Source organism: Apteryx rowi, unplaced genomic scaffold (assembly GCF_003343035.1).
Source record: "Apteryx rowi isolate R43461 unplaced genomic scaffold, aptRow1 scaffold_100, whole genome shotgun sequence".
Lineage (NCBI taxonomy): Eukaryota > Metazoa > Chordata > Aves > Apterygiformes > Apterygidae > Apteryx > Apteryx rowi.
The window spans coordinates 1521428-1543750 of record NW_020447198.1 but is presented as its reverse complement, the minus strand read 5'-3'; the positions used below and the strand labels follow the sequence as shown (position 1 = coordinate 1543750).

Here is a 22323-nt window from a genome sequence, read left to right as displayed (position 1 = left end):
GCAGAATGAATCAATTAAACACCCACAAACATGCCTTTAACAGATGTCGACAGTAGCCACACAACAATGAAGACTGCTGTGTTCGCACTCTTTCACTCAGCTGCTCGTACTCTGCTGTTAGTTAATTATTTTGGAAGATATCTTTCCTTAATTTCCTTCTTTCCTCACCTGTTCCTGTGTAAAGCCAGGTATCAAATCTGTGATCCTTACTGGAAAAGGTACAACAGTTCATCCTCCCAACACGAGCTTCTCAAACTCCCAGACACACACAGGGGCTCCACACAAAGGACACCCTGTCCTTTACCAGATACTGTCCAGTTTCCCTCTCTCTACATGCAAACCCACCATTAGGGCCATACAGTGGAGACGGTACCTTCTCCCATACTCCCTACTGCAAAATGGCCTTTGCTTCCAGGCTACGTTCAGGGAGTCGTCTTTTACTTTTTATACTGCAGGGACTATCTCCGTCCCAAACGTTTACAAGGCAGCAGGGTTTGAAGTATCTGTATGAAGCTGGCTCTCTGGCTTCTGCTCTCCTGGCTGCGTCTCTTAAGCTATGACCAGCAATAACTATAGTAACTGAATATTCTGCACGTTGTCCAGCTAGCCACACAAAAACAAACAGCGCACCAAATGTAGAGACAAAATTAATGTAGTCAAGAACAAAAATGGAGGGTGTGGTACAGAAGAAGTTGCAGATGTGAGCAAAATAATACAAAAGGAGTCTAGGGAAATACCTGGCATTTGCCTGTAAATCACAGCAGAGGCAAAGCTGATAGTTAATAGTACCGTATATCTGCCACATGGAATGTTACGGACAAGAAAAGAACAAACATGTAACTACACACACTGGTGGTGTCACGGGCTTAAGGAACTCCCACAGCTTCTTAAGACTCAGAACTACGTCTCGTACAAGAGCGGGTGCAACAGATGCACAGCTGATGACAGGAATGAGCAAACCAGCGGTTCTGCTGCGGAGTCCCAGCGCTGCCGGGGCCTGTTGCTATGGCGTGCAAACAAAAGCCACGAACCACTGACACGACTATCTCAGCCATGAGAGCTTTGGCAAACAACTTCCACGTTATGAGAAAGCAGTGAATTAGCGATGTCTTTCATTCCCCTCCTCCTTGTCCGAACAAAGTCATTTATCAATCCTTATAGGATACAGAAACAAGAGGAGAAATAAGCTTGGAATACACATGAAAGTTCAATGTTGTAGCACCACGAGACAGACAATCCACTCTGTGGCTTACACCGTAACTGAAAACAGTGTATCATGACCTTAAATGGCTCCCTACTTATTCTCTCTTACTTCACATTTATTATAGATAACCTAATATATCATAAGTTAAATTCAAGGCATTCAACAGCACAATGCTGGCAAATGAAAAGGTCAGTAACTGCCAACACTAAACAGAATAAAATAGTACTTCTTCCAAGCAAGAAGTGAAAAGCTTCTCTTCTTTATGAAAAGTATGTTAAAAGTCAAGTTATGCAATTCTATTCTTCTTCATTCCTGCCTTTTGCTATGTAACAGATGTGTAACAGGGAAGCCTCGAGAATGGATGTGTAAAAGGAAACGTGTCCAGAGTGGGAAAGCTTGGCCAACCCAGGCTGCTGGTGATCTATTAAAAACCCACCGACCAATACCCACCGCAAGGCATCTGCTGTGCGCTTTGGCATTGACCTTAAGAAATGGAAGCCACACACTGCTCCTTGCAATGTGTGTTACTGTGATAACCCAGCACCTTTCAGCATCAAGTCATTTATTTACCCAAATTGTTTCATTTGAAAATACATGTTATCTGCTGATCAAGCCGCATATCTAGTCAGATCAGAAAACACAAGCACAATCTCTCAGCCAAGCTGCAGAATCTGAAGACCTAATTACTTCTGGCTTTTAATAACTGTAGCACCATGGGCAGGGAGCACAGTGACACACACATTTTCCCTAAGCCCAGCTGTTCATCATTGCAAAACGCCACTCCGTATTGCAGCTTACTCCGGAAGTCATCAGCAGCTGGCCATGTCTCACCTGAACTACCTAAACCACCCAAGCTTTCTCCACTCATCCTGCATTTGCTAACACATAGTTACGAGGGATATATTCTGCACAGGTTAGCAAATCGGGGATCAGACTTGGCTAATAATCACAAACATTAACAAAACGACCAGTCATTCCGAGTCTGCCAAATGGGTTGCACGTCCTCCCGAATTTCACACGTTATTTTTGCTGTTCAGGTCCCTTGTGAAGTTGGCAGGGTCTGTCATTTATAATACAGGACAGATTTTAAAGACACACTAGTGCTCACTTCCCACTGATTTTCCACTGGAATAAGGCGCTTAATCGCCGTTCTTAGAAATCTGGAAAAACAAAGCTGTTGCAATTTCAGAGAAAGTCCTTCTTCTAGAAACACTTCTCATTTAATATTGGGAATTATTAGAGCTAATAGCACCTCTGGAATCAATATGGKTTTTTTTTTCCCCCAAACTTTGTTCACTTCAAAAAACATTTAACCTATATTAATTCTAGTGGTACTTTCACACAGACAACTCTCATGCTAGAATTCTGATATTCAACTTGTAAGCGATAAGCCATTTACGTCTTGAAATAAGTATATAAATAATTATTTGAGTAAACATGACATTGTCACCAAAACAAAACTCACTCAATGGAGAACAATAATACAGCTCAAATCTGAGTTAAACTAGTAAACTGGACGAATCCTGTACAGAACTTTGCTACTAATAAAAAGCTGCCGGAACAAATCAAATTAGAACCTACTAAACTGTGGATCTAGATAGCTAACATTTGGCTTGGGACATAGCTCATTAGATTAACTTGGAGGATCTGTTACTCATCTGTTCTGTAATACAGTCCTGAAAAAGGCATAAGAGTGATGAAGGCACTGGATATGTAGAAAACAAGGAATAAAAGTGTGTGGTTTGATAAATAAAGAATGGGGAAAAAAAATACACAGCTGCAAAAGTATGTGCCCAGTTTGACTAAATGTAAATGGCACCTCATTAAAAAAACCTGTAGCATTTTACACTGCCAACGGCATACAAGGGAGCTTCAAAACCTATTTATTTTGGTAGTCATGTACTTTCTATATCAGAACTCAGCCTTTAGCCTTCTTCTGAAGTGCTTCAAGCTTTACGAGAGGCTAACACAGGCTGCTGGGGCTGCTTTCTGGTGTGTATTCCCCTTTTGTTTTCAAATATCAGGCTTACAAAACAGACTTGAGTATTTAACTCATTTCATATATTTTAAATATAAATTTATTATAATTTCTTTATTCCTATCTCATTCTACAGAGAAAGAGCACATAATCCACTTCATAAATAGAAAACTGAAGAGCGTTGCGGTATATTTACTTTAAGTTTTCCTGTTTTGAGGGGTTCTCTAAAGAGAAGTTTCTAGCACAGGTGATGGGGCATACTCTAGTGCTTCCATGAAAGGTAAGTAAGAAACTAAGGTATACTACGTGATCATTTACCTGTTTTTTGAGGTGGGGGGGGTAGGGGAGGAGGGTTGAGAGCTACTGATCTACTTTATAGAGCTTTCGAAGGTAAGCAAAAATGAAAAAGCATTTGCCTTCCAGACTTTTAGGCCCAGTTTCTGGTAATTTAAGTGCACACATTTGAGAAGGGGATTTTGGCCAGACCCATATGATCTCATGAGAGCGTGCTCCCTCCTCCTCATAGACACTATGACTCTCCCCATAAAATACAGCCTCCCTAAAAAAAAAAGTCACCAAGAATAATAGAACAGAAACAATAGAATATAAACAGTACATAAGTAATAGATAGAAATGATAGAAATAATAGGATATAAAAAAAAATTACTACTTACTTGAAGAACTGATCCACTCCTAGTTTTACTCCATTTTTACTAAAACGCTGAGTGAAAGGTATAAGACTTTCCACATGGCAAGGGATAGACCCCGGCTGTAAGTAATATCCTGGAGTCTTGTCGGGCATTGTAACTTTTGGAGCATCTGAAGAAAGAAAATATTCCCCAAAAGATTACTAAAAGCTACTAACATATACCCCATCTTTTCTCTTTATTAAAAGGAAATTCAATTTCTGATCAAATTATACTTAGTAGATAATAAAATTAACTTGTCCTTCATAACATACAGACAGAACTTTGGATGGAAACAGCAGGAAATTCTTTTTCAGTACTTGGGCAAGTTAAAAACAAGATTAGACAGCAATTTTAAGTAATTCAGATATGACAAATGTACATTCAAGTAAAGCTGAAACCTCTTACCAGGAATAATACTGGAAAATGAAACACTTGAAACTCTCTGAAAGAGATAATCATCCTTGTCATAGCCCATTATTTTGACAAAAAAGGCTTCATCTGGTGGAAGAAAGTCAGAAATATTCCACAGTCCATAGGGCTTTCTGTCAGGATAGTATTTCACTGGCAAAGTCTTAAGAAGTTCCCCTGTGATACTCAAAAGTTCCAGTCGGTCCACTCTAGCTGGAAGAAAGATCCCTGTGGTGTTCAGCAGCACAAAGGTAGGAATCCCTAGAAAAACAGAAACATGCTATTTTAAGTGTCCAAAGGGAGAGCGAGAAGGAAAGGTTAAACTCCATATGCGCGCGTGGCCCACTATCCATGAATGCACCGTTCCGTTTCAACCTTTTCCTTACCAAGGAGCAGCAGACTAAGTTGTGCTAACCTGTGCTCGGCTTATTAGCTGTAACCAGACACAGCACTGATTTGGGTTTAAATTATTGATTTCCAACAGGCGTGTCTGAAATAGAAGCTTCTTTATTAACCCCCCACCATATCCCAGGGCCAAAGATTCTTTTTTAAGCCTCCAAAGTTAACAGAAACAAATCTGCAACTTTGAGGCATTCTATAACTAAAAGTACCAGGACTTTGTGTCACATAAAAACCCAGCTAAGATGGAAGAATACTGCAGTATGACGAGACAAGAAAACTGACTGCTCCCACACGCTCAGGGGCCTAAGAACCAGCCAACAACGGCCCAAGCTTTACCACAAAGCTCACTAGGGAGACCATCGTGAAGTTCTACTTGTTTTGGGGGGCCTCTGCATACTCCCCCAAACAATTATGGTTCTGCAGGAAAGAGACTGGAAACAAACCTTGCACTGGTCTGCTGGATGTTTTTTTGAAGTCTAAGGTCGGCTTCCTAGAAAACCCAGCTCGGAAGTCAATGGTGCTGAGACCCGTGATCCGAACGGAGTGCCTTCCGCTGCTGGACGTCTGAAAAGGCAACAGAACGAGAGACCATGGGCACAAGCAGCAGATCAGGATTTGCCAAGTTTCTGAAACATTGGCTGAATTCAGTAAAAATAAGGCAGAAAGGAGGCCTACGTCAAAGTTTACTGATAAAAAAGCCATTAATAAGGCTTAGGTTTTAGATACTGGACCCTATAATTGTAGTGCCTGCAAAAAGTGCCCATTGAATTTGTCTCTGCGGTAAATCACAACATAAATACACAAGATCAATAATTACTTGTCACATCCCAGTCTCTGTAACGGGAGGACATGTCTGCAATTACACAGTATATTACAAAACAGGAAGAGAAACAAGAGAAAAGCAGGGTAAATATTTTACTGATTTTATATATATATATAAATAAAAATTTACTTCCAGTGCTGCAGTAATATATTTTGCCTTGCTTTTTATTTAATAAGCTCCCTTTTAGAATGAACATATAACTAATTTTAATCATGAGGCACAGAAAAACACCATAGGCACTGCATATGCAGAAATAAGTGGCCAGTAAAAAAGAAGCCTCAAGCAACAACGCAGATTAAAAATTCTTCTTTTTCACATCCAGGGCTCAGCTGGAAAGCAGAGGATGCAGAAGCACCTCTTCCCCCCTCTACTGCTGTTCTGGTTCAATCAGCAAAAAAAAGAAAAAAAAAAACCACCCTTAAATATGGCCAATCACCTTAATTTTATGTTGTTTGAGGGTACGGTAACTTCCATGGAAGCCCTCAATTCTACCATTATTTTGTTTCGCTTAGTTGAAGTTACCTCCTATCATCACATACTGCAAAAGAAAACGGTGACCGCTCCTTGCCAAGGGCGCACAAGGACCCGGCGCGTTTTTGTCCTTGCCCACTTCCACACCCTTCAGACGTTAAGAACAAACGGCTGCATTGCACTCGCGTGCAATCACGTTATTCCACGGAGCTTTACCTATTTAGAGAGCATTATCTGATCCAATCTCAAATACATAATTTCTTCAATTCAGTAACTGATACAGCTGCAATGACTATTTTTAAACTAAGCAGTTGTTTTTCATAACCGACTGCCTAAGACAGCCATTTAGACACTATGACAAATGGATGTGTCTTATTAAAACAACCTCTACTTGCTTCTATTTAGCTAGCCTTTCACCTCAGAAAATCACTAGTCTTCTTTTATATAAACCAGCTGTTAACAATACAAAGAAATATTTATATGTGCCAAACAACTCCTGTTATCAAGCGTTAATTGGCTGTTAAAATTTCATTATTCTTTTTATAGCTTTATACATCTGTATACGGAATTTATAGCGCAAATAAACTTTTCACAAAGCTTTTCTAACTCTTTAGCAGCAGCCTCAAAATCTTAGCGCAAATAAAACAAGCCAATGACTAAAGCTGAGTAAACTAGCCATAGAAAAACAATACCTTTGGAAAATATTTCTCTTTACGGATTATTCAGACCTTCGGATACTTGTGAACTTTTAAGGTTAGAATAGCTTTATAAAATGTTATATTTATTAATAACAATAAATGCCTATATTATAGTAGCACTTCAGAGTTGGCAGTGTTAGGCAAGCGTGTAAGAGTAAACTTCATCCCAAAGGATTGCTTCCTAAGTACTATCTCTGTCAATTCTTTTAATTATTTGAAGTTTACCATGGATCACTGGAATTGTACATTATTGTTTCTCCTCACGGACTAGATGACTGAAATAAGAAAGGAGGACAGATGTACAAGCAAACATTTATTTGTCACATGCATCAGGAAAACCTGCTTTCCTGGAACCTTCCTGCAAACAACCAAGACAAAATCATCCAAAAAACATGTATCTATAAACAAACGCATGAACAAATGCATGATTTTTTGTTAAATCAAAAGTCACTGTACAGGTACAGTCGTTTCTTGCTACAGTCATTTCTAAGATGATCATTTCAGCAAGCCTTAATGATAATTTCTACTACTAATCGTGTTGATTTTAACTTTCTAACATTCCCAAATCCTTTAAGGTCCAATTTTGTAACTGTATGGTGCTAGGATACCACTTACATGAACAAATTTACTTACCTGCTGTAGGACTTCAAGAGTTTACTGATAAGAAGTTTGAATTAAACGTAGATCTGTCTACTTCATGAAATGTCTAGCCTATAAAGCGCACATCTCTCTCTCCCAGCCCTCCAGACATGCTATAGAGAGCAAAGCCTCTCTGGCCCATGTTTTCTGTAGAAAGTCTCTACTCACTGGACTGCGACAAGCTTGGTGCTCACTTGTTTCCGCTCAAAGGAAAAGGATGACCTAAGGACTTGACCCAAAATAGTAGCTTCAAATGTACTGTCACCCTGACAAGAATTTTATGCTACTGCCTTCAGAATATGTTGCAACATTTAGCTCAGTAAGGACATTTAGTATAACACAAACTTATTGATGAATATCTATAATAAATAAATCATTATACAACTTAAAAACTTTAGGGCAAATCATACATAATTTGTGCAATAACTATACCTTAACTGTCCATGTTCCAGGCTCTGGATCTTTGACATTTACTACCTTAGCAGAGTTGTGGATATTCAGCAATTCATTCAGTCCAGATCCTTTACTGATCTGCTTGCCTACAAAAAAAAAAAAAAAAAAAAAAAAAAAAAAAAAAAAAAAAAAAGAAAAAAAGAAAAAAAGAGTAAATACAACATTGTTCTTCATTACTGGTGCATATTTGATACCTGACTTACTCGCTACTTATCAGAGTCAATGACATGCACAACAACCAAAATCCCCTGTAATCCTTTGCCAGAATACTAAAAATGTTGTCATTCTTTACATTCACTTGGGTCCCCCAGGTAGAGGGGCGTTAGCACATGACTAGTGACTGCATCTGAAATCCTCACGAGGAATTTAGCCTCTCAGATATCACAGACCTCAGTGGAAGAGCACAAGTGTTCATGTTGCACCATACCACACTTCATATGTACACCTATACATACAGATATATGGATGGCTGTATGCAGGAACTAGTTCTCCAGAGAGGCATTTTGCTCCCTAAAAGGCTGACTACAAACAACCATCAGCACTTGAAACATGTCTACCTGTTTCAGAGCACTAAAGGGAAAGGTCAGCTTGAGCATGGGGTGTCCCAGTGACAATTTTTAAGAGATTAACAGACAGGCCTCCACTGACTTCAGTGAAGCTGTATGGATTTAGATGCATGGAACTGACCCGTGAGCAAGCAAAACAGTCGGACTGGGTCAAAGCTTCAGCTGAGCCCGAGTTGCACCCAGGACTGCGTGTTGTTATGGTCTTAAGAAACGCTCTCTGAGCAAAGTTCTCTTTCCTGGACTGACCAGATCACACTGCAGCGAACCCATGCTGTGCAAAGAATATTCCAAAGGCACAAAAACTAAATCTAAACCCTCAGCCAAAAGTCATTCAGCAAATACAATGTATGATCATAATTTTAATTTCCGGAGCGCTATTGCAGGCTCCTCAGACATCTACACAGCAATTAAAAATAGATTTGTTTAAAACACCTTGAATTACAAATAGCACCCATATTCTGTAATTGCATTCCCCATCACACACTGTTCAGCCAGAAGTGAGCACACAGCCTGATTTCTACTGCTGCCATGGCTCAAAGTATCTGGGCCACGGTTTAGCTCTCACCACATAAATGCCAACCATCACACACAACCCTTAAATGTTGGGTCAACCACTCCATAAATAAAAGACAATGACAGGAAAAGCAAAAGAAAATTTTCTAGAAATTTAAAATGCAAGGACAAACATTAAGGAAGTAGGTAGAGGTGAGAGGAAGGGGGCAGAATAGGGAGGATTTCTGGTTTCCTCAAAAAATTGAAACTTTGGGAACAATTTAAATATCAGAGGTATTTTTTTCCCCCGCAACTGAAACTAAACTAGTTGCTTAAGAATGAGAAGTAAACTATATATGACTGGTTTAATACTACATATATTTCTAATAAATATGTATATTAGTTCCTTTTAAGTAATAAAAAACTACCAAAGTGCAATTTTTACATAGTGACACCTCTAAAGTGGGAAAACTGTTAAAAATACATAGAACCAACATTAATGACTTTTAAGCAAAAATGAAGGTTTTATCATAAAGCTCAGAAAGTATAGAAACCTGTCACTGCAGATACAAAAGAAATATGTATTTCTAGATGGAAAAACATGGAAATATTTACTGTCATGCCTGAATAATTATGCTGCGCTAAATACAGCGATTCACACCAAAGAACACAGCATAAAGAAACACCAATAGCCTAATACAATAAATATCAAAATAGTACAACTTCATTTGAAATATTTATTTAGTATAAAAAAAGTCAAAACTCTTAGGTATCATACTAATATTGTTTACACAGCTCTCTAAACGATCTTTCAGAATGCAGTTTGCATATTAAGTTTAATTTTTTTTTTTTCCATTTGACAACCTGGGACAGAAGATAGGAACGGACATTTCTGAGTAAGAAAAATATTTTTCTTCTCAACCCTCAAATTTTTGTGACTGAAAAATCCCTGAATGCTAGAGAAAGACAAAAAAAATCACAATGAGAATGCATCTCAAAATATACCCTGGATTCTTCAGGTCTTCACATAATACAGCCAAACTGATCCTTTTTCACAAGTGTACAACTGATTCTTGTAAAAAAAATGGGAATCCTGATATTGCTTTTCAAAATGAGAAAAACATTTAGAAGTCGCACAAATATTGCCTTTTCTGGTGGAGACAGCAGAGATGACTTGTCTTTTTCTTTCACTTTTTCCTAACATACAAGGATGCATAAACTACTTCACCTAATGGGTCACGAATTTCAATTGCTGGTGAAGGGCCACTCAAGGACACTGTAACCTCTTTTAGACTGGGATCAAAAGGGATCTGCCAAGTATTCACAGCCATGGTCAAATGGTCTGTAGACAAGAGATGCACTTTGGAGGCTTGAACTGCTTCTTCGACCCATTTCAACACCTAGAAGAGAAAATAACAGTCATATCACCACAGACAGGTAGCTTCCACGGTAACTTTTATTATAAAACGAGATCGCAACTTTCATCTGCGATCCTGTTGTCTAATGATGCACGGCTGCCACATCACCCCGAGCAAAGGGAATGGCCAAAGGCTTGCCGAATACAGCAGCCAAGGCGTTCATTTCAACACGGATATTCCAGTGACAGCACAAGCAGTATTTCAATTCCTGTAAGGTTCATGCAACAGCCCTGGACCACAGACAGGAGAAAAGACAAAAACATACTAAGGCTGGACTTGGAATATACAGGAAGCAAAGAACCAACACCCAGACAAAGATATGCTTCAAGTTCTGTTGTGCAATATTAAAAAAAAAAAAAAAGTATGTCATGTACATAATATAACAAAACAGATACACTGGAAAACCAACAAGTACCAAAACTATACTGCCTTACCTGTGCAATCACCGCTTCTGAAGTGAAGAGGCTCACCTGCCATAGCATGGCAGACAAATTTACAAAAATTTTAATACTCAAAAACCATATAATTTTCACAGAAGATATTACTGAAGCCAAGATCAGCATGATGTTGAAAAGAATAGAGATGGATGCACTCCTGCAGAAAATCCACACTTACACTCTAGGCTTGTAAGATAATTTTTAAAAGATAAGGGATACAAATACATGCATATTCCTAGCAACAAACTAACTATTAATTGCCTGAAGCAATAAGGAAAACTTCCTTATCCAGGCGTATTCAGTAATTGCCATCTGTGGACTTTTTAGGTGTTTTTTCCTACAGCATCCAATACAAGGTACTGCTACATATAGGATACAGGACAGAATGGAGGGGAACGCTCTAGGAGAGGAATTCTTGTGAATTCACAAGTAAACCAGAATTTCTCTCTTAGGGAACTACATTCCTTAACTTTTAACATTTCTCGCCAACGAGTAACAAATCAAACACAGGGCTGCAAACCAACCCCTGGAGTTGGAGGTTCTGCAGTTCCTCTGCAACGGGCAGCAATCTAACAGCACTGCCAGCGCTTCGGCAGCTCTGGACGACACGGCCTCATGCAGACTGGGTTTGGTCGTGGTAAAAGCTCTTTACTTGCCAGGGACAACCATACCTTTCTGTCTCACGGGAGTGTCATGGGAACAAATACAAGTGATCATGAAGTACTAGGATACTACAGAAACTATTGTGACCACAACTAAAATGCCAATTTATGAATCATATGCAGGCTGGCTCATGACCAAGAGGCTACTTAGGAGTTCTCTGAAAATAGAATTTGCCCTTTAAATAATTTTTCCCTGAGATGATGTATGAATAAATGAAATTCACCCTGACTTTCAGATAAGGGTTTCTGTTGTGCAACTGCCATTTAAAGGGGGGGAGGGAGGGAAGGCAAGAACATCTTTGTTTTTAACTCAAATACCTATGAGAAATGGAGCTACTGAGAGTGAAAAAGGGTTTCAAATTCAGAACAGAACCCAAGTTCAAATTTTAAGCAAAAATATTTGAGAGTTCAAGTTCAAAAGTGAAAACTGAGGCCAACAGAATGACCCAGCTGTCTTGAGTCTGGCAGTAACTTTGTGTGGTTAAATTTTTTCCCAAAGTTCAACAGGCAAATTTGGAAGTCCTATTTCCCAACCCTCTCGTTCCAAAGAGGTTTGCAATTCTGCTGTAATACTGGTTTTGAAGTAGATATTTTTTCCTTTGGGATCCTTACAGAAAGCCCCCAAAACAACTGCAGCCTTTGCAGGTCTGCCAAAATGTGACTTGATGAATATTATTAGGGGGGGAAGGGCAAACACAGAAATAATTTACAGCACTTCTCCAGGGAATTTGCTCTTGCAGCCTGCCCTGCTGTCAGGTCATTTCACAGAATGCATACTTAAACCTGGAAAATATATGGAGCATGGTCTCTATTCTCATTTATTTATTCTGGGTCTCAAGAATATTTCTCAAACAGTCAAAGAAAGAGGATTTGAAGTTAACTGTTTCATTGCTTATCTACATGGAGGTGCGTACTCCCACCCAAAGCTAAAATCTAGATTATATTCTAATAATGTTAATAAACCTTTTCCTTTTAAGGGTTCTGATCATTAAAAACTTTTACACTTCCTTAGAGGCCTGGGACAAGATTAAACTCTACCAAATATGCTAAGAATGTATATGGCCCCATACCATGGGAAATTTGCAATGTTTGAGTACAGAGTTACCTCTGGAGATGATGATACACCTGATACCCCAAATAAAGGAAAAGCCTAGAAGAATTTTAGATATTAAAAAATCACAACTTGCATTTTGGACTTACAGAATATTCTCAGTAACCTAATGCACAGAGATCATGCCAAATCTGTCCAAATATGACCTTCCGTGATACTGGTAGAAGAGCTTCATTCGGTGCCTAACAGAGTTCCTAAATGGAGCTACTCATATATGTCATGCTTGGCTGGACTGAAGCCAAAAAGACTGCCAATTGACAAAAGTTTCAAAGTTAATTGTAAATTTTGAGCTGGTAAAATCTGTTTCAGGAGAGAAAAAAAGGCAACAAGCTTTCTTAGTCTTCTTAATAACACAAGCATTGGATGAATATCAAGTACTGTTTTGTTGTGTTTCCTTGTAGCTAGTTTATAATATTGCTTCATTCTCCACTTAACGCACAAAGGGCAAGGATGAGAATGATGACATGTAATTTTGTACACTATAAATAGCTTTGCTTGGGTTTTTTGGGGCAGAATAATCAAAAATGTTTTTACCAAAACAAGACATTGTTTTGGCAGGGTATTTGGCAGTTATTGTAGCACTTTCCTAATGGACAATTCAGCATTAGCTATTTCTAGCCCCAAAACAGTGACCATGTTTTAGCATTTATAAATCATCGACATCATCGACTACACCGATGAAGAGGACAGCAAGTTTTACTTCTGTTGAAGCATGCCTGAGGGATATACCTATAGCTAAAAAGCTGATGCAGAATACTACTATATATCCTGTTCACTTGCACCCAGCCATTGGTGTGCAGGGCTCTTGAAAAAGTAGGATTTCCGATGCAGAACTGAAATCTGCAAATCTGGAGTTTTTATTTGGGACGGCAGACTTTTGGTAAACTCTTTTTCACAGTCCCTTAATCCAGGATTAGTTTTATGTAAGGTCAATGTTTATTAAAGTTACTTCAAAGCCTTTTATATTCTTTAATTGCAACTCGCCCAGCAGTTATTGTGGATGGCTTCCAAAAGCGATTTAGAGTTCTGCCTATGGGATCGCTCACGGCATAGGACCACTGACAGAGCTGCGATTATATAAAGCCCTGCGTCCTTCCCATCCCCTCCCTCCTTGTCCCCCCGAAACCGTGCAAGAATAGCACCTACTGATACCATCACTCGTTGGTATCAGCCTTTGCTCTTAGGCAGACCCCGGGCTGTCTCGCCCCCGGATGAGGAGCCCGCCTGTTATTTGCTCAAGCAAATGTTGAGATGGAGTGGGAAGGAGGAAGAAGTTGCTACTGAAACTCCCCACCTAAAACCCTACTCGAAGTTCAAAGACAAACTAACCATTCAAGCAGAAGCTGGTATTCCTAGAACCAAAAAAGCGTTAAGGAGGTCAGAAAGCAGAGACAGGCTGCTGATAGAATAGTGCATGTCAGCTCTACTTAAGAGTATGGCGTTGCTTAGCGCTTACAAGTTGTTTTCTCTGCTCACATTTGCCTTCCAAAACCAGGAAAAAAAAAATCCTAAAACTTCACTTCTGACAAAGAGCATTTCCCATTGAAGTTTTGCAATGAACTTGTCTGAAAACTATTTATTACAGCTAGTCTTCTGAGGCTGGTGCAAGATTGTTGCTGCTTACTACACTGAAAGGAAATCTAAAATGCCATATTCTCCTTTCCAGGATTGTCTGTGGTGTATATGGCTTCAGTTACTTGCTTATGCAACTTGTGCTTGTTTTTTTTTTTTTTTTTTTTTAATGCGGAAATGTAATAAAGTATTTAATCAAAATGGGAACACTAAGTTTCACATAAAATAATTACAAAATTCAGGTCAGAAACTGCACAGTCCCAACAGCTAATTTCTCTGTCATCCAGCCTTACACCTAATTCTGAGAGGATAAATCCTCTGGGAAGTTCTGTTTATTGATCGCTTTCTCACCACTGCCAAAACCTTGTTACATAAAGTAATAATAAGGCCTTCAATCTTTCTAGGCAACAACAACAGAAAGCTGCAATGTATCTCCAATATTTGTCATTGTCCAAATTCTGGGAAGGAAAGAAAGAAAAGGAAGAAAGTGAAGTGATTTTTTTTTTTTAATCAAAAACCTCATCCAGCTATTGTCTATACCAGGAAGCCAAAGGAAAAGATTTACAACATTTATAAACAATTCCAGCTCCCCAAAAAACTAACATGTGATTTCACCTCTCTCCAAAGTAATTTCTCACGCACTATTGAAATTTCATTTCTGTCTAAGAATCACTGGAATTTTCAAAGAAAATATTCATTCAAGGCTGTGGATCAACCATCACAAGCAAGCAGATCACCATGACGCGCTTAACTACCATTCGTCAGCAGAGCTGTCAAAACTATTGAAGCAATAACCTCAATCACAAAGCAACTGTGATAACTATGGAAACATGCTAGCCTACAGCTATCTGTCCATATTTTAATTTGTGTGAGGAACATTTCTGTCCTGACCTATTAGCAGTCGTTTGCAAAATGCTCATTTAAAGCTGGTACTGCACACTCTCAGTCAGAGTAGTAGAGCCACAGGACTGCTCCTTATCTGAAAGGCCCCACTCCCGAAAGCCTTCTCACCCAGGCGGAGGGAAGCTGGTGAAGTCCTGTTTAGACAAGGCACCTGTCCTCTCTGAATACAGCAGAATTCAAGAGAATTTACCTCATTAACTTGCTTTTTGTCCAAGTGAAAAACTTGACCAGAGCTTGTTGAGGCAATTTCTTCATAGACCTTGTAACCAATATGTTCCCTGTCATCACAGTCTCCAGTTAGCACAAATACTACCTGTAGTTCAAAAAAATATATATATACACAAAAGCAAGAAAGATTAAGTCAGTTGACACATGGTGTAAACTTTAGCAGGAGAACGTTGCAAAGATGGCAGTAAGGAATGACAAAGAAGAATTGTATCACTTTGCATGGGTTCATACTACTTTGCATGAAGGACACATATATTGCATTCATTACTGATGGAAAAAGCAATGAAGAAGGGAAACACAAGAAGCACGTCATAGTGATTCTAGTCTTCACAGTGATTCTTCCAGTGATACTCTTCTATCAGTACTTCCATTTCACAGAATAATTCTTATTTCAGAACAATTTTTAAATGTCCACATGACTAGTAAGCTGACCAAGAATACCTATACTGGCAGAAGGGTTCACTCCCACTATTTAATTCACAACATCAGAAAAGGTTCCCTTCATTTGAGTTTTTATTGATGAGATCAGGTAATTTTCTATTTCAAGAAAATCAAAGATAGTTGCTAGAATGGCAGTATCACGATCCCTTCTCTATAGAGAGATTTCGTGGAGTCTCACAGAGAAGAGTTTTATCCTTCAATATTGAGAACACAGCGCATCAAAGACAGAAAATAATTTAGAATGTAAATCTCCGCTGTACCTGCGATTGCTTCTGTTGAATGAGCTGAAGTACTTCATGGGTAAGTCTATAATCTTTGGATCGTGCATCAGTAAATACATAGATGAAAGAACCAGGAAGAGAGATTTCTAGAGCGATCTTAATTGCCCCAATGCTCATCTCTGGACAGTCACCGCCACCCTGTTCACAATTAAAAAAAAACAAAACATTTTTCTACAGAAAAAACATACATATCAGCTATATTATTTTCTTTTTTCAAGACAGATACTTTTTCAGCTTCTAATCAATTATTCATTTTGTTTTTCCAAAGCATTGTATGGTTTCTGTAGAGTGCTGTCATGAACTTGCAACAATTCCTCAGAGAAAACAAAGTCAAAGGAGGGAGTTGCGGTTAGCCCTAAACATGGTCGGTGTCCTGGTCACTCTTCTCTCTTCTGGGAGCACGATGCATCATTTCACTCTGGTGCCCGTGACAGCTCCATTTCCTCCACTCGCACCCTCCCTTACTGCCTAAGGATTTAATTGCTCCGGCAGTACGCAGCAGTCACGGGAGGTCACGGTCACAGGCGCAGACGGGAAATGATCTCAGCTCTTCTCAGGGAGGACATTTAAATATCGCAGCAGCAAGAGCTTGAACTAGCCGTCCCACGGGGTCGGCCAGGGTAGGGAGCTCAGCAGAGGGGTCGCAGGTGATGTGTTCTCAGTGAGCTGCGTTGCTCAGCAGACAGCTGCTTGGCTGGCCATTTTTCAGGCTATTTAATCAAAATGCTTCCAAGTATGACTTTATTTAACTTTATATGAAAGGGTCAGTTTTTCTTCCTCAATTAAAAAGGAAAATACTGTTTAAATAAAAGTTCACTTTCTTCTTGCATGAATATTAATTTGGCATGTAGAAGATAGGACTTTGCAAAGAACTGAACACGAACAGTAACCTCCCTCCCCTGCAAACGCTAACAAATCTCTGCACAGTCAAGATTAAAAATTATTTCTATGATCAGCATGCCTTCATACATACTGATATACAAATCCCCACAGGCTGGGAAGGAAGAAGAAAAAAAGGGTAATGTAGTTATTGCATCAATTTTTAATTCTTCACATGCAATCAGAAACTACACTGAGGTTAAACGTTCTCACAGAGACCCACACCAGGAAAAACCCTGCCTCCCCCAGTCCCCCAGTCCCTAAGGGGAGCAGCTGTCCCCAAAGAAGTGTTAATGTCAATAACAATCTTTAATCTATCAGTAACTTTAATCTAATTTCAAAGCAAAAATCTTTCAATAATCTTCTCGTCTATGTTAAAGAATAGGTATTTTGCCATTTTTCTTTTCAGAAGTCAGTCCTTTCTAAATGTGGTCTTACTTTTATGGGAAAAGCAAGTGGTAGTTTCCAGACTGCCTGAAGCTCAAGAGATAATTCCCCCAAATTCCCCCCAAATGGCTTTTGATTCACATGTCAGAACTTCATCCTGGCGATACTTATATATCCTATGGGACAGATCAGTATATCCAAGTTATTTTTTTTCCGCTATTGCAAAGTGAATGTCATCTTCAGCAAAAGACTCTTCTATTCAAAGCTTTAATTGTACACAAAGTTAAGACAACAGCTAATGTCTGCCGTCACCTTCTTAGCAGAGAAAACTCCCTAGTCCCACTTTAAGTCTACCAGACTATTATTTCATGAAATAGTCTAAGTGTTCTATAAGGCAACATCTATTTTTTACGTATAACAGGAAAAATGCTGCTGAGCTAAACAGTCGGTCTGAGAACAAGCGTGAACTTTTTTTTCCTCATAATGTAGAAGGGTTGTTTTCTCAAAAGGCAGCTAGGTACAATAACAAACAAAAATGTATCATTTTATACATACATATGAAAATATTCCTTTAAATGTTTCCTGCCTTTTTCTCCAAGTTCCAATTAAATTTCGTTATAAATACCTTGTGAAATTTTCAGGAAAAACAGGGGTGAGTAAAGCTCAAAAAGTTTACTTTTCCATTCTGTTTGGACAGATTCAAAAACCAGATTTCTTAGGTCTAAATTTAGTACCAATATATTTATTTAAATGGCACCATATCCACTTAATTTAACAACTAATTCAAAAAAGTGTTACAAATGACGCTACTAAAGACAACTATCATCATTAAATAAGTTGCCACTTTTCCTCTCAGAACTATTCAAGTAAGGCCTTTTCATAACTAATTATGCAAGTATATCAACATCTATACTGTGGGATCATTCAGCACTCAAACCATGTGAATATAGTTAATATTTTTAAATAGAGACAAGATTTAAGTGTATTTCTTATGCAAATAATCCCCTAGTGTGAAAATTATTTAATATTAGAATACACAAAATCTGGTTTACACTACAAAAGACACCAAGAAGCCACTGCCGCCCAAGTATAAGTTAGCATAACACTGTCCATAAGAATGATTCCCAGTAAATTACAGATAAAACATAGGGAAAATTGGATCAATTTATAAGGCGTCAAAGGGACTCTTTCTTTATCACTCTGACTGTAAAAGGGATAGGGCCTAGTTTCTTCAAGGAGATGCAAAGAGACTGGTTTTTACCTGATGTCAAACAGCAATGCACTGTTAGGGATCAGCAATGACACAGCGATGAACCTATACATACTTTCTTTAGCTTGTAAGGTCATTTAAGTCAGGTCCGTGCACAGAAGACCTCTAAACTCTGTTCATATAGTCTTTATCTCACTGTATCAAAGACCCTAAGAATTTTTTTTCTCTCTCTGTTAAATTAGAAAGATTCAGTAACAGGCTTTGCAATCTCTTATGAACAGTGATACTGCAGAACTTTAGCAAGAAGGCTATAAAGTGCAGTTCCCTCCCTGCAGTCCTCAGTGAGGACAAATTCCGCAGTACTCCTTGATAGCTCATTTCCATCTAACAGGTTTTATATATACACCACAGACTCCTTAAAATAGTTTATCATTGACATTAATTTTAGCTTTGTTGATTAATGAGAATACTTGTTCTATAACTTTTCGCAAGATTAATCTAGCTCAACATTTCCCCCAACTCCCCAGCATTCATTCCTGCATATTTCAAACAGCCTTTCTAGGCAAAATCCTAATAAAAGACATGTAGGAAATGTTTGAGTTTTCTGGGAGAACTACTGCAAGATTGTCCTATCTGTCCTGTTCTTGATTTTTTTTTTTTTTTAAATCTATACTTTGGCCTTTCACCAACATAATGAACAAATGTAGGTCAATGAATGTCTTAACTTAGCTGAATGATCGTATCTTGAAAGTAATTATAAAGTATGTAATTGATAAGTTTTTTTTTTTTTAAATACTAAAATTCATTAGACACAGTAACTTTTAAATAACTTGATGGCAAGTGAAGTTTTAAATTTCCAAAAGCTTCATCTGATTTATATACCTTTTCGAAATATTTGCTACTATGCTCTATTATAGCTATTTAAAAAATAAATAAATAAAATCAAGACTAGGAGGACTTTTAATTCCCTACAAAAAAAAAAAAAAAGAAAGAAAAAAGAAAAAGAAAAAGCACATAATGACTGGCACTTTCTGCCTCCTTGAGAAAATACTATTGTTTTCTCTGAACTTCAGTCTTTCTGCCAAATTTTCAGCTACTCATTGCTCTACTCAGACTAGCACTGGCAGCTTCCAAACAACCTTTTATTAAAGGGATTTCACCATATACCAGTTTCTAAAAGATCTGTCCTTTTCAACAGGGGAGTCTGTCCGGCACTACCAACTCAAGCAAGGCTCTCTGCAGGTCAGAAGCATTTTGCTTGATTAACGAAGACAAGACCGACCACCCACAGCTGTGCGTCCGCTGTTCATGAGATTCTTCTCATTGCTTTGCTGAGAAATGGCATCATATTTCCTTTGGATGACAGCAACTCCATTCCAATACTTCTCTTTCCTTCCAGCATCGGATCCAGATCTCATTTACAGTTCATTCTCGCCAAGGGAAACTCTACCAAGGGCGGCGTACTGGTGCGTGAGCAGGGTCAGGCCCCTTGCTAGTTCCAGAGCAGTCACCTGTCCCCTAAGCACAGCTACAGAGGCAATTCACAGGGTCTGGATAAGATGGTGGTTTTGAATCAATACCTGGTAAACCTGATGTTTTTGAATCAATAGCTGCTAGGTAATGCATGGCAGCAAGGAAGTAACCGAGTTGTACTTTCATGGGTCTTACAGTTCTTTTGCACCTGAATTAGTTAGTTTGTAGAGCTGATGAAGGCTTTTCATGGGGAAAAAGGATCCAAAACACAGTAAAACAGTTCCTAAAAAGGCCTGTGAACAAGTGACAGGACTAACTAAAATGCAAAATAAATCTTACCATTACTAGCTAGTCTTTTTGTGTTATTCAATAAGATCAATAAATTGAATCATCATACAATGATGTAAAATATAAATTAAGACGACCAGAGAACAGGAAGATGAACAGTTTGTGCAGACAAGAACAACAGAGAAAGACTGCCTACATCCTGATGATGCACTGTAGTATAAACATCAACAAGAAAGGAAAGATGAGAGGGAGGAACAGGGCTTGTTGCTAGAAGTACATAGAGAAAAATGAGTTACTCACCTGAACATAAAGTTCCCTGAGCTCATATTGAAATTTCTTGGGATCTGTGGTTATCGTCACTGGACCAATTTCTGGGATGAAAAAAGATTGCAAAATATGTAGTAAGAAGAAAACACATGGCTATCAAAAGACAATTCCAAATGAAGTTAATGGTTTCAGATTTGTAAGACCTGGCAATTAAAAAAAAGAGAGAGACTAGAAAGAGTATTTAAGAGTAAAGAGCTTAGCTTCTCTAACAGCAATTGCCAGAAAGAACTCAAGTGCAATTAATTTTAATCGCAGTGTCTGCCATGTCTTGGTATACCGAGAGCCGAGAGGGTATTGTCAAATCCAAGCTGATGGGGCAGTGGGCCAGGGTCCRCGGGCAGCGGCAGTTTCAGAACCGCGCTAGCGGCGCCACGCGGCCTCCCTCTGCCCCTTTAACAACCGGCTTCGCAATTAGCTTCAAATACGGTTCTAACCAGCTGCTTTCCTAAGGCTGCAGTTTCTTGACAGTTTACCTTAATCTAACTTGGCACTTGCGCAGTTCATTCTTTCTCTGTCCTGGACACGTATTCCTCCACTGTCCTTGTGCCAGTAATGGGATTCATCTAGCTCAACAAGCTGCTTTAAGGTGCTAAGCCAAAAGAAAAGTCATCAAGCAAAGGAAAAAATAAGTGACTAGATTTCTGCTAGCTTAATGCCCCAAACCACCTCATAAAGAAGTCAGGTGAGCACCAGCATACAAGATGGATTACAATTATGCCGTCAGGGTGAAAGCAAAGCATGAAACCATAGCGGTGCCAATTTAGTTCAGCTATAGCTTACACGGAAGTGCTGCCTCAGCAGACCACATCTACTTTCCAAGCTCTATAAAAGTTAATACGTACTTATCATCCATGTAATCTAGACATTTTTCTTTTTTAAGCAGTCCAAAGTTTTATTTCACAGGAGTTTCAACAACAGCCATGACTAAAGTCTACTACAATCACACAAGTTTGCCTGGGGGCTGTATTTATAAATATCTGACTGAGCGTAGGTTTTAATTTGTTTAAAAGTCACCCAAGAGATCATACAACTTCTTTCCCACAATTTTAAACTGTCTTAAGGTTTTTTGTATGGCTTTGATTTGAGACATTTATCTGTAAACATCATCTACTAAACTGTTTAAAATGTTCCACTGTCATCAGAGGAGTCATTAGAAGAATTCACCGTTCTGCCACATACTTCATCCTGCCATTCTCCCTCTCCTATTGCTCCAGCCAGTACCATCCTCCTTGGAGTCTTCTTTAGAGCATACGCCTGTAATGAAGCTATCTCCAAACTGTTTTGCTTAAAAATCTATCCCCTGCCAACCATTGCTCTAACGCATGTAATGAGGGTTTTTATACATTCAGTAAAACCACTAGTTCCATTATTCCCTGTCAGTCCAGGGATTAAACTCTTCAATTCTAAAGCAGTAAATCCTTTGGAAAGGCTTTCTTTCCCTATAAAATAAAAATCGAAGAAGCAATATTGCTCCAGCTAAGTTAAAACAACATAAGCCCTTTGCGTCAGATGCAAGGTCTCCATTTCTCTGCAGGCAGCAAGGGCGCACTGCAGCAGCGCCCGCAGCAGGATCACGCTAAGGCTCCGGCCGCCCTCTGCTGAGGGCTCAGTAGAGAACACAGTCTTTGAAATGGCACCTAAATTCGCAAGCTGGAAAGGGAGCTTGTGAATGTGTGGTTAGAAAGGGAATACGGCTATTCGGCATCAAGTGCAAAGTCACCTATAGTCAGGAGAGAGCTGAAAACTTCACGGGAGCCCTATAAAGTGCAGACCACCTGAATCAGTTCTGGACTGGAGTGACTTCTGCCGCCTGTGCGACCTGATCCTTTCACAGTTGTATGGTTATTCGCTGTTCTTCCCATCCAAGCCACGGCATCAGCACT

At 39.0% G+C, this 22323-nt stretch overlaps 1 protein-coding gene across 1 annotated transcript in view; it reads right to left on the bottom strand.

Moving 5' to 3' along the window:
* Positions 1-22323, bottom strand: part of HMCN1 (hemicentin 1) — a 189280-nt gene that overhangs the window by 133967 nt on the left and 32990 nt on the right. Inside the window, exons 3-10 of the mRNA XM_026062720.1 lie at positions 20414-20484; positions 15856-16014; positions 15117-15239; positions 10052-10223; positions 7745-7851; positions 5125-5245; positions 4277-4540; positions 3857-4001 (exon numbers count right to left, since the gene is read on the bottom strand). Of these exons, the coding sequence (XP_025918505.1) occupies positions 3857-4001; positions 4277-4540; positions 5125-5245; positions 7745-7851; positions 10052-10223; positions 15117-15239; positions 15856-16014; positions 20414-20484 (1162 nt within the window). The remainder of the gene's footprint in view (positions 1-3856; positions 4002-4276; positions 4541-5124; positions 5246-7744; positions 7852-10051; positions 10224-15116; positions 15240-15855; positions 16015-20413; positions 20485-22323) is intronic.